Here is an 11660-nt window from a genome sequence, read left to right on the forward strand (position 1 = left end):
TTTATTTTTCACATACTAAACAATGAAATGTACCTGTTAGTTCTTCCTATGTAAGACTAAGAAAAAACAAGAAACAAAAACAAGTAAAATCATACTTTAATTATAGCTTCTAAACAGAAAGGATAAACGCTTATTTGACAATGGAATGTTTACAAGCGCAATAATTACATTACAGTAGTAAAGGCAACATATATTGTCTGAATAGGACACATTATTGGGAAATAATGTGGAATATGGTACCATTTGAATCTCTCATTATGACAGAACAGTGGATCCATGGTCAGTATAGCTGTCACATACAGTATGACCTAACATTCTGCACATGTAAGAGCAACATGAGGTAGGAGAGCAGAAAATAAACCTTATAAGTATTTTGTTCTGCCAGTCTCTCTCTGCTGTTGACTGTTGTAAAACACTACAGCCTGACCTTTGGCCTTCACTCGATTCAGGCCTTATCAGTCATTGCTTAACAACATATTGAGAGGTTTTTTTACAGGATGTTGACACCCCTAAGACTGCCTGACCGATGTTGACATAAATCAAATTTTATGACGTCCTTGGGCCGCACTTTAGTAATAAGTAGTAAAAACAGTGGACCAGGACTTAAGTTGGTCCACATAAGCGGGTTCCACTTTGTACAGTATGTAAAACCACCTAAGGTGATAATAGGAGGGGGGGAATACACATTTCTTGTCATGTTAGTTATTTTGTAGTTGTTTTTTTATGCTGTAGGAATCCACACACTCTTCCACTGCACAGCATTTCTCCACATCTCCTCTAAGACACAAGCGTGAGTCCAGTCCCTGCTGCTATCTTTCCCGTCCTTGTCCGTTTGGCAGAACAGGCGTAGGGTTTTCAGAGGGTTGGTGCAAGTGTACTGGAGGTACTGGCAGCCCTGCGGCAAATAAGGAACAGCGCCATTGTGAGGTGTCTGAATACTGACAATATGGATTAAAGATGGATATCACTAAAGGAAGTGTTGAGCTTCTCAGGTCTGACGGGCGTTGGCCCTCACCTCGTGGTTGCCCCAGTACCAGATGGCCTTGATGACGCTGTGATTTGCAAGAGCCTTTGTCAGCTGGTCTCTTCTCCCTGGAATGATGCTGACCAAGCCTGCTGGCAGATCTGAAGACTGGAGGACCTGAAATCAAATAGACATGCCAAAAGTGAGTAGGTATGTTGTAGTAGAGGAACATACAGTGCATCCGGAAAGTATTCACAGCGCTTCACTTTTTCTACATTTTGTCATGTTACAGCCTCATTCCAAACTGTATTAAATTAATCTCTTACCTCAAAATTCTACACAAAATACTCCATTATGACAATGTGAAAAAAGTTTTTTTTGACATGTTTTGAATTTATTAAAAATAGAAAACAAAAAAATCACATTTACATAAGTATTCACAGCCTTTGCCATGAAGCTCAAAATTGAGCTCAGGTGCATCTTTTTTCCCCTGATCATCCTTGAGATCTTTCTACAGCTTAATTGGAGTCCACCTGCAGTAAATTCAGTTGATTGGACATGATTTGGAAATATAATAACTGTCTATATAAGGTCCCACAGTTGACTGTGCATGTCAGAGCACAAACACCAAGCATGAAGTCAAAAGAACTGTCTGTAGACCTGCGAGACAGGATTGTCTTGAGGCACAAATCTGGGGAAGGATACAGAAACATTTCTGCTGCTTTGAAGGTCCCAAAGAGCACAGTGGCCTCCATTATTCGTAAATGGAAGACGTTTGGAACCACCAGGACTCTTCCTAGAGCTGGCCGGCCTTCTAAACTGAGCGATCGGGGAAGAAGGGCCTTAGTCAGGGAGGTGACCAAGGCCCCGATGGTCACTCTGTCAGAGCTCCAGCGTTCCTCTGTGGAGAGAGGAGAGCCTTCCAGAAGGACAACCATCTCTGCAGCAATCCACCAATCAGGCCTGTATGGTAGAGTGGCCAGACGAAAGCCACTCCTTAGTAAAAGGAACATGGCAGCCCGTCTGGAATTTGCCAAAAAGCACCTGAATGACTCTCAGACCATGAGAAACAAAATTCTCTGGTCTGATGAGACAAAGATTGAACTCTTTGGTGTGAATGCCAGGCGCCATGTTTGGAGGAAACCAGGCACTGCTCATCACCAGGCCAATACCATCCCTACAGTGAAGCATGGTGGTGGCAGCATCATGCTGTGGGGATGTTTTACAGCAGCAGGAACTGCCAGACTAGTCAGGATAGAAAGAAAAATGAATGCAGCAATATATAGAGATATCCTGGATGAAAACCTGCTCCAGAGCGCTCTTGACCTCAGTAGACTGGTCATGTACCTTGACAGTAGACATTAGCACACAGCCAAGATCTCAAAAGATTGGCTTCAGAACCACTCCGTGAATGTCCTGGAGTGGCCCAGCCAGAGTCCAGACTTGAATCCGATCGAACATCTCTGGAGAGATCTGAAAATGGCTGTGCACAGACGTCTCCCATCCAACCTGATGGAGCTTGAGACTTATTGCAAAGAAGAATGGGCAAAACTGCCTAAAGATAGGTGTGCTAAACTTGTGGGATCATATTCAAAAAGACTTGAGGCTGTAATTGCTGCCAAAGGTGGATCAACAAAGTAATAAGCAAAGGCTGTGAATACTTATGTAAATGTGATTTTTTTGTTTTCTATTTTTAATACATTCAAAACATGTCAAAAAAACCTTTTTTCACATTGTCATAATGGAGTATTTTGTGTAGAATTTTGAGGTAAGAGATTAATTTAATTCAGTTTGGAATGAGGCTGTAACATGACAAAATGTAGAAAAAGTGAAGGGCTGTGAATACTTTCCGGATGCACTGTATATATATAGTATATACTATGTATACTGTATAGCTTTATAAGTCCAGAACTACCAAGACTAGCATGAATTGCTATTGTTTTCAGTGAGTAACATCCATTCATTTGAATATGGTCGTCAAACTCACTTGAATAAATGTCAATGCCGGCAGTGGATACTTCTCACTGGGTACCATGATGATGGCGTTGCCTGTGGAGACGGCCGCTCCAAGCACTGTTACCATGGAGAGGAGGGGTTGCTTATCAGGTAGGACCACCCCTATAACCCCAAGGGCTTCAGGAATGGAGAAACCTGATCCAGACTGCGGCACGGGCTGAACAAGACAGCCCAGACTTTATGTTAACGAGCAATCATTACAATCATTCAGCGTAAAATCCTGTAAAATTAGTCGGTGAGTTTTACCAGAGTTCCGCCTCGAATTTTGTCACAGTAGGCCGCCCAATCACTGAGCCTGGCGATGCTTAGCTCCACCTCCATGTCTGCCTCTTCCATTGGGAGACCGGTTTGGTTGCTGATTGACGATGCTATGTCTTTCCTTTTTCCCTCAAGACCCTTGGCCAGAGACTGGATGGACTGAGCGCGTGCAGATGGACTCTTTTTCATCCAACTAGAGGAGAAAAGTTGTGTTGATGTTCGATATTCAGATCTTATAGAACACCATGAAACAGTGCCTTTCAAAAATCAGTTATATTTGGATATGTGAGGAAAAGTATTGACACCTGTGACACCAGTTTCATATAAAGTAGAATAGGTATGGCTTGTGTAGACTGCATTTAGAGGTGAAAACAACATCTGAGAGAAGTGATATGTATAGCACATCAAGAGTCTTATACATATGACGATATTGACAGTACTTCGGTACGTCACAAAAAAATAAAAATAAAATAAATAAATACAATAAAAAATATAAAATAATGTTTAAAAAAAACTTAAATTTATTAGGAAAGCAGGAAGTGAACAAAATTAAATTAAATAAAACAAAAAATAAAATATAATAAAAAAATTATAAAGTTAAAACTTAAATTATATTAGGAAAGCAGGAAGTGAACAAAAAAATTATTAAAAAACAAAATATTATAATAAAAAATTATAAAAATAAAGTAAAAAAAACTTAAATTATATTAGGAAAGCAGGAAGTGAACAAAAAATAAATTAAAAAAGTAAATAAAATATAATAAGAAAATTATAAAATAAAGTTTAAAAAAAACTTAAATTAGATTAGGAAAGCAGGAAGTGAACAAATGTAACAGTTACTGATTGTAAATGTACCAGATGGAGGGGTAGGATTTTAATAAGCTTTGCTTCTTCCTACTCCTTTTGGACATGTGGAACTGTGAACTGATTATGTGATGCATTCAATTGTAATATGCATGTTCAAATGAAATAAAACCATTACCATTACCAAAATGCAGCAGTGCACAACTGATCATATCCAAACTATGTTGACACACTGTCTCGTTTACTTTGTATGTCAAGTTAGTCTTTAACTAGCAATAAACAGTCAAAAAGGTTACACAACACCCAAACTGCTCTTGTAAGTCTAACCGTGCAACAAGTGGGAGAAGTTTGGGTTAACGATGGGAAAATAAGATTGATTACACAACATAGAGTAGAGGCGTTTGCGTATTTGGCTACGTGCATCTCACCCAGGCTGAACTTTGATAGCTGCCTCCACAGCGTTCCGGACATCTTTCTGGCCTCCATCAGGACAGTACCCTAACACGCTGCCGCCTCCTTGTGGATAAACCGCTACACTGCAGCCAGACTCTGCTTTGCATGCCTTGCCACCGACAAACTGAGAGTAGGACTTTGGCGTACTGTACAACAGAACATGTGAGCAAAATGACCTTAAATATGAAGTAGAAGATATTTCAAACCTCAAAACTTTATTTTAATGATGATGTCAACCCTACATTTAGACGTTTTGAGGCTTACCTTGCGGTGTCATCCGGAATGATGACTTGGGGGGCGTCAGTTCCAAACTTTGCATAGTCAATAGCAAGCGGTGAAGCACGAGGGAGAGCACAAGAGTTATACGGTCGTAGAAAGTGATACAGACCCTGGAAGAAAGAGATGATATCTTCATGTATTTAGGCTAGAAATGTTTTAAATCAAAATCAAATCAACTTTATTTGTATAGCACTTTTCCTGCAAAGACATGCAACACAAAGTGCTTTACAGAATTAAAACAATTACCACAATTACACAATTAAAAAAAAAAACAAAAGGAAAAAAACAAAAAAAAACAAAGAAACAAAAGTAAGCCCCTCCTTCCCACCCTCCATACTAGACACACACACACACACACACACACACAATCACACACAGTAGAGAGACATGGCATGGCACTGAGGATCAAGGAAACGGCACCTTTGGGGCCGTCCACACTGGGAGGAGCTGCAGGCCGTGCCATCGGGGGACCAGCACCCAGGCCCCCCGACTCCGACAGACGGGCGGACCCCCCCATTAAAAGGGAGGAACCCCCAGCCGGCCGGGTCGAAGGGACCCAAGGATGGCACCCCCTCAGCAGACCCGACACAGCCCCCAAGTGTGGAGGACCCCCCTGAGGAAACACTGGAGTTAAAAGCTGAAGACTAAGAGCATAAAATAGGACTAAAAAGATAAAAACATAAGAAAAGTTTCAAAGTATTAGTTAAAAGCCTGATTAAAAAGGTGTGTCTTTAATCTTTTTTTTTTAATATTTACTGATGATGCAGCTGCAGAGTGCAACAGAAATGAATCAATTAACATAGGAGTGGTACCAGCATGCCCTGTTAATGAACTAACCTCTTGCCCTCCATCGGTGCAGGTGCCGCTGTCTTTGTGACCCGAAAAAGGAAGACATGGATCTGAGAGAGGGTGGGAGTTCACCCACACAGAGCCAACTGAAAGACTAGAGTGAGAGAGACGGGAAGATGATACAAAGAAATGAAATAGGAAAAGCCGGGAAAAACGACACTAGAAAAGAGCGTGCATGCCTCTTTGCCGTCTCCAGAGCCAGAGTCAGGTCTTCGGTCCAGATGGAAGCTGCTTGGCCATGTGGACTGTGATTCCCTGTGGTACAACACAGAGCATTCGTGAGGTTTTAATGGACAATAGGTGATCCATGGAGATCCACGAGGGCATCAAACTACCGAGAGTCACCGCTTCTGTGTTGCTTCTGAAGGTCATGAGAGGAAGCAGCGGCCCAGGAGGAGGCGTGACGACACATGGAGAGGAGGGGGCCACTCCACAGAGTACTGTGGGAGGATATTGGGCACCAGCGGAGGGGACAGCGCAGGATGGCATCAACTGAGGAAGTGAATAAAATAGGCCTGATTATATTCAACCGTAGCCATTTTTAAAAAGACAACCCATTCACTTCTGGCCATTTTAGATGATTTTGACTTGTGTTCTGTTGTGCTATGTAAACATGGAACCTAACACAAGATTTTTTCATTCTTTAGGAATCATGCATGAAACATGCATGTCATTATCTCTTGTTTTTAAACCTTAATTAGGATGTTAGTTTTACTTCTTGTAGTTGTTGATGCCTTCTAACACATTCTGTAGGTATGTGTGTATGAGGTATGTTAAGAACCAGTGATAGGATGCCATCTACTGTACGACAAGCCACATACACGTCCATTATAATGTGTTCAGTCACTACCAAATCTGTAGTGGCCCAAATGTATTTGTGGCGGGCCATCAGTGCACACATACTGTATGCCAGCAAAGCATTCATTCATTTTCTACTGCTTATCCTCATGAGGATGGCAGGGGAGTGCTGGAGCCTATCCCAGCTGTCTTTGGGCGAGAGGTGGGGTACACCCTGGACTGGTGGCCAGCCAATCACAGGGCACATATAGACAAACAACCATTCACACTCACATTCATACCTATGGACAATTTGGAGTCGACAATTAACCTAGCATGTTTTTGGAATGTGGGAGGAAACCGGAGTACCCGGAGAACATGAACGGGGAGAACATGCAAACTCCACACAGAGATGGCTGAGGGTGGAATTGAACTCGGGTCTCCTAGCTGTGAGGCCTGCGCGCAAACCACTTCACCGTGCAGCCGCCAGCAAAGATCTGGCTGAATGTTTCGTGACTCGCCTTAGCCCCCTTGTGTTGAGCGTCCTGCACTGCAGTGTCCACTAACAGCCTGGCGTCATTGCTGGGAAGCGCCACACACTTCAAGCCCGCCATGCGCATCTGTAGACGGGCCACCACGCTGTCCATCACGCTCTCCTGCACACACAGCACCCAATGCATCTGCAGGAACAGAGGAAGAGAGGACTGTTAAACAAACCAAGCATTAAAAACTAATGAATCTGTCTTGACTCACCTCTTTTTTCTTCTTGAAGACGGTCTCTATCACGTCATCCAGAGCACTGTTGATGTCAGCAGACTCAAAAATAATGATGGGGCATGTGGCGCCAATTTTCGGGGAGACAGAGACCGGCACACCCATCCCTGCTGTGGCTTTACAAAGATTCACACCATCCTGACATGGAATAAATAAACACATCATAAAAGATATGATCAATAACGCTGCTTAAATATATTTTTTAATGTGCTTTAACCTGCTTGTTGCCACTGTATGTGACGTAGCTGATGCTGGGGTTCTGGGCCACATCAGCAGCCAGCGACATGTCACTGCCAGTTAAAACGCTGAGGGCTCCGGCAGGGACGCCTGCCGCCGTAAAAAGTTGAGCCACGAGAAGCACCGGAGCGGCGGTGCTCTGACCAGGGACAATGGTGACAGCGTTACCTGAGAAGACGACAGTACCTCACAACATCTTTAAAAAATTTATTATAGTATATACTATGGGGGTGTAAGAAAATATTGTTTCGGTGATATATCGCGATACTTCATTCCACGATACTGTATCGATATTAAAAAGTATAATATCAATATTTTTAGGAATTTATCATAGACGGTATATGCTATTTATTCAAGTGCAGACACGGCAAAGGTTCATTTCTGATTTTAATTGAAACCTCCGATCGTTAGTTGGCAGCACTTACGTAGTCAATTAGGCAAGGACGCTGAGTTGAACGAGATTGATGAGTGAAACGTCCTCACACAAACACAGTTCAACATGGCAGAATGCGAGCACATAACAGCGGCCCCTGCGGCGTACAAGGCTGAAGTGTGGACACATTTTGGATTTCTACACAAAGTAGGGTGTGCACAAATTGACAACACCCATGCCGTTTGTAAAATGTGTCATGCCGGAATAAAGTATTCGGGAAACACAACAAATCTGCGAGACACCATGAGGGACCTGCCGCTAGCAAACAATGCGAAGGTCCTTTTGTATAATACAAAAGTAGTACTGTGATATTGCAGGTATTTTGTTTTTCAAATTGATATCACTATTTTGTTAAATAATGTTTATTTTCAAGCATCCTAAAAGGACTTTTTACTGATGTTAGTTACTTTATTCCACAAAAATACTGTTCTGATGGTGGATAAGTCAGGGACTGTATACTCTGCATTTCTTCACAGCTTATAGAATGTGAACATTTGAGCAGCATCTTGAGACATAATTTAATTTATTTGTTTTATGTTGGTTTTTTTTGTAAATTTAAAGCTGGATGTTAAAGCTTTATTTATCCAATACTACACTTTAAGTTTTTACAGAGGAAAGTTTGTGATACAGCATAACATACTCAAATACAAATGTGTTTAGTAAGTGCATATTGCTGATGTAATTCAGTTTTTCCAGGAAATAATCTAACTACAAGAAAAACAAAAAATATCGCTTGTTAACAGTATCGTGATATATATCGTACCGCCAGATTCTTGCCAATACACACCCCTAATGTACTAGTTATATTATATAAATGACATACGTCATCAACCCAGAGCAAGTTTCTTACCCATAGCTAGCGCAGGTAAGACTTTAAGGAACAAGGAATAAAGAGTGCAGTCATCAGAGACAACCACTGCAACCACACCTGCAAAACAAAACAAAACAAAACCTATAGTACAACAGTAATACTATAGTGTGCTTGTTTGTTTACCTAGTGGCATCCAATTTGCAATGAGAGTGTCTCTGAGCTGAGCCCAGCTGCTGTAGTACTGCAACATTCTAACAAGAGTGGAGGAGGCGATGGGGGCTTGACACAGGTCACACAGCTCAGTAACACACTGGCCATGCTGCCCGAGAGTACTTGCCAGCCTGTTAAGGGAAGACAGATGAGAAATGAACACAGGCATCATGGGATTGGAATTTTTATGTGTTTTAGTGTTATGTTACATTTACCTGAGCAGGACTTTGGATCTTTGGTAGCAGGACATGCCGCTCCAGGTCTCAAAGCCCTTCATGGCAGACGAAGCGCACTGGGAAATATCAGCCTCCACAGCACACAATGTACTACACACCAGGCCACCTATAGATGGTCAGAATCACAATCAGAATGGCCTTTTTTGTCATTGTATTCATTCATTCATTCATTCATTTTCTACCGCTATCCCAGCTTTCTTCGGGCGAGAGTCGGGGTACACCCTGGACTGGTGGCCAGCCAATCACAAGGCACAACCATTCACACTCACATTCATACCTATGGACAATTTGGAGTCGCCAATTAACCGTTTTTGGAACGTGGGAGGCAGCCGGAGTACCCTCAAACTACCGCAAACTCCACATAGAGAGGGCTGAGGGGGGAATTGAACTCCGGTCTCCTAGCTGTGAAGCCTGCGCGCTAACCACCTGCTGTGCAGCCTCTTATATGACTTATTGTCTACTATATTGGGTAGACACACAAATGTAAATGTGACTATAGGGGTGCTAGTTTATGTCTAGAGGGCTCTAATAATGTTAAAAATCCTATTTAAAAGGTCATAAACAGGTTTCTAGCCTTTGCCAGAAAAGAATAACAGTATTAGTTTTATTTTTAAAGCCACTGTGTATAAATTTGGCAGTCAAAATGCGGTGTCCAAAAACATTCAACGGTTCAATGCCTTGTCATCTGTAACACAAAGCTGACACAAAATGTAGTCTTTAACTTGTTTTTTTTAGCCTTGTTACAAAATAACTAAATGGAGTTGCCAATTAACCTAGCATGTTTTTGGAATGTGGGAGGAAACCGGAGTACCCGGAGAAAACCCACGCATGCATGGGGAAAACATGCAAACTCCACATGGAATTGGAATTGAACTCGGGTCTCCTAGCTGTGAGGTCTTGCATACAACGAAATTTGAGTGCAACTCCATGGTGCATTTTGTAGAAGGTAAAAATAATAAGGAAAATGATAAAAATAAAACAAGGAATAACAATATAAATAAAAAAGGGGCAGGTGCAGTTCAAAATAAGTAACCATATCTACATCAAAACAATAGCCCATACAGTAACAAAATGTAGAATTGCAGTCAAAAACAATAACCTATACAGTAACAAGACGTAGAATTGCGGTAACCAAATGTGGAATTTCAGTACACAAAATGTAGTATTGCACTTGGATGAATGAATCTTATTGCACACAAGTCCAGTATTGCACGTTTGCAGCATTATTGTACATAACAGTGAGGTGTATGTTTTAGTAGTGCAAAAATAAGTATGTTAATTTATGATTATGGTGCAGGGTGAAGTTAAGCACTGTGCAAATCAGTTATTCTGGTAAACTTCCCAACCAAAACACACATGCATGACATTTGTGGTGGTCTAAATGTATTATTGTAGGAAAACACTGCAATATGACTGAGGTCTTGTGTGACTTTGAAGGTGAAAAAAGGTTGCCACCATTGCAGACATTCATCCTTTGACTGTATTAATGTGCTATTCTGTAAAGCTAAATCAACACAACTGAGAGTGGGTTGCTATGTGCATATGTATCATTGTTGAAAAGGCTTTTTTTGCACATTTTTTTTTGTCAAATGAAAATTCAGCTGCCAGGGAAAAAAAGAGTTCACAGTCCAATCTGTGCAACTTGAACTGATCTCACCCCTGGAGTCCATCAGTGAGCGAGTCTGTCTGTCTGCTGGACGGACAAACTTGCCATCAATAAACAAACCCAGAACACGAGAATGATGATCCAGCCAGGCCTAAAAGAAGCAAAGAGATTGAACATAATGACAATGAACTATATCTTCTCCAACAAGGTCAACCTTAAACGGTCATTAGCAGACAGCTGGCATGTGATTGGTTGGAAGAAGGCTGCCTAAGCTGGACATTGGCTGATTAAGAGACTGTAGATGAGGAAGGCGGTAAACTATTTACAGACTGAGGAGCAAAGTTCAAAATTGTCAGTTGAAGCGCAAACTGCCAGCATCATTCTATTTTTCTGTAAAAAAAAAGGCTTGCCTAACGTGAAATATCGCCCTCTTGTAATAAGACAATTATTAGATTTAAAAGGAGGCATCCAGTCACATGTTTGCCTTGTGAGTTACAGCCAAAGGTTAATAAATTTCACATGACTACAGTAACGACTCTAACACGGCATTTCTATACGCCGTATAAAACAAAAATAAGTCGGTTTGCTAAGTAATTTTCATGAACCAATATTGACAATGTACCTGTGCAGTGGCAGTGTTGGGACTTGAAGCTGGTCCGTACTCCATACTTTGAAAAATATCGGGCACAGTCTTTGTGGTGGTTCCGGCCATAATAGTTGCAACTTAGTGTCGAGGTAAATGTCTTTTGCTTTCCTAATTCGAGTCTGAAGAGTTGTTTAAGGTCAAACTCTTTGGTTTGAAAGTTCCTAACGCTTCCCCCTAAATGAACAGACGTCAACCACAACACGTAAAAAAGTGAATGTGCTGCCTCTCGATTCCGCCGGCTAACAACTTGAGATGAAAAGATTACTTCCGTCATGGCATACTATGTTTTATATTTCTTCAATGAACT

General features: G+C 41.5%; 1 protein-coding gene and 1 long non-coding RNA gene across 2 annotated transcripts; one reads left to right on the plus strand and one right to left on the minus strand.

The window, feature by feature from the left end:
- The first annotated feature begins 64 nt into the window (after positions 1–64).
- On the plus strand, positions 65–3777 carry LOC144901883 (uncharacterized). The gene is made up of 3 exons (XR_013630021.1): positions 65–1166; positions 2976–3070; positions 3374–3777. It is a non-coding gene; the product is annotated as an uncharacterized LOC144901883 (long non-coding RNA).
- aldh16a1 (aldehyde dehydrogenase 16 family, member A1) lies at positions 80–11588 on the minus strand. The gene is made up of 17 exons (XM_058049418.2): positions 11330–11588; positions 10759–10858; positions 9081–9207; positions 8839–8996; positions 8695–8772; positions 7392–7579; positions 7154–7312; positions 6922–7080; positions 5959–6115; positions 5803–5878; positions 5612–5717; positions 4760–4884; positions 4471–4641; positions 3227–3431; positions 2952–3137; positions 1016–1141; positions 80–895 (listed from the first exon to the last, which is right to left on the minus strand). The coding sequence occupies exons 1-17, from the start codon at positions 11417–11419 to the stop codon at positions 722–724; spliced, it is 2385 nt and encodes a 794-aa protein (XP_057905401.2). The 5' UTR covers positions 11420–11588; the 3' UTR covers positions 80–721.
- Between the last annotated feature and the right edge of the window lie 72 nt (positions 11589–11660).

Source organism: Doryrhamphus excisus, linkage group LG16 (genome assembly GCF_037039965.1).
Source record: "Doryrhamphus excisus strain RoL-2023G ecotype Guam linkage group LG16, RoL_Dexc_Guam_v1.1, whole genome shotgun sequence".
In the NCBI taxonomy this organism is placed as follows: Eukaryota; Metazoa; Chordata; class Actinopteri; order Syngnathiformes; family Syngnathidae; genus Doryrhamphus; species Doryrhamphus excisus.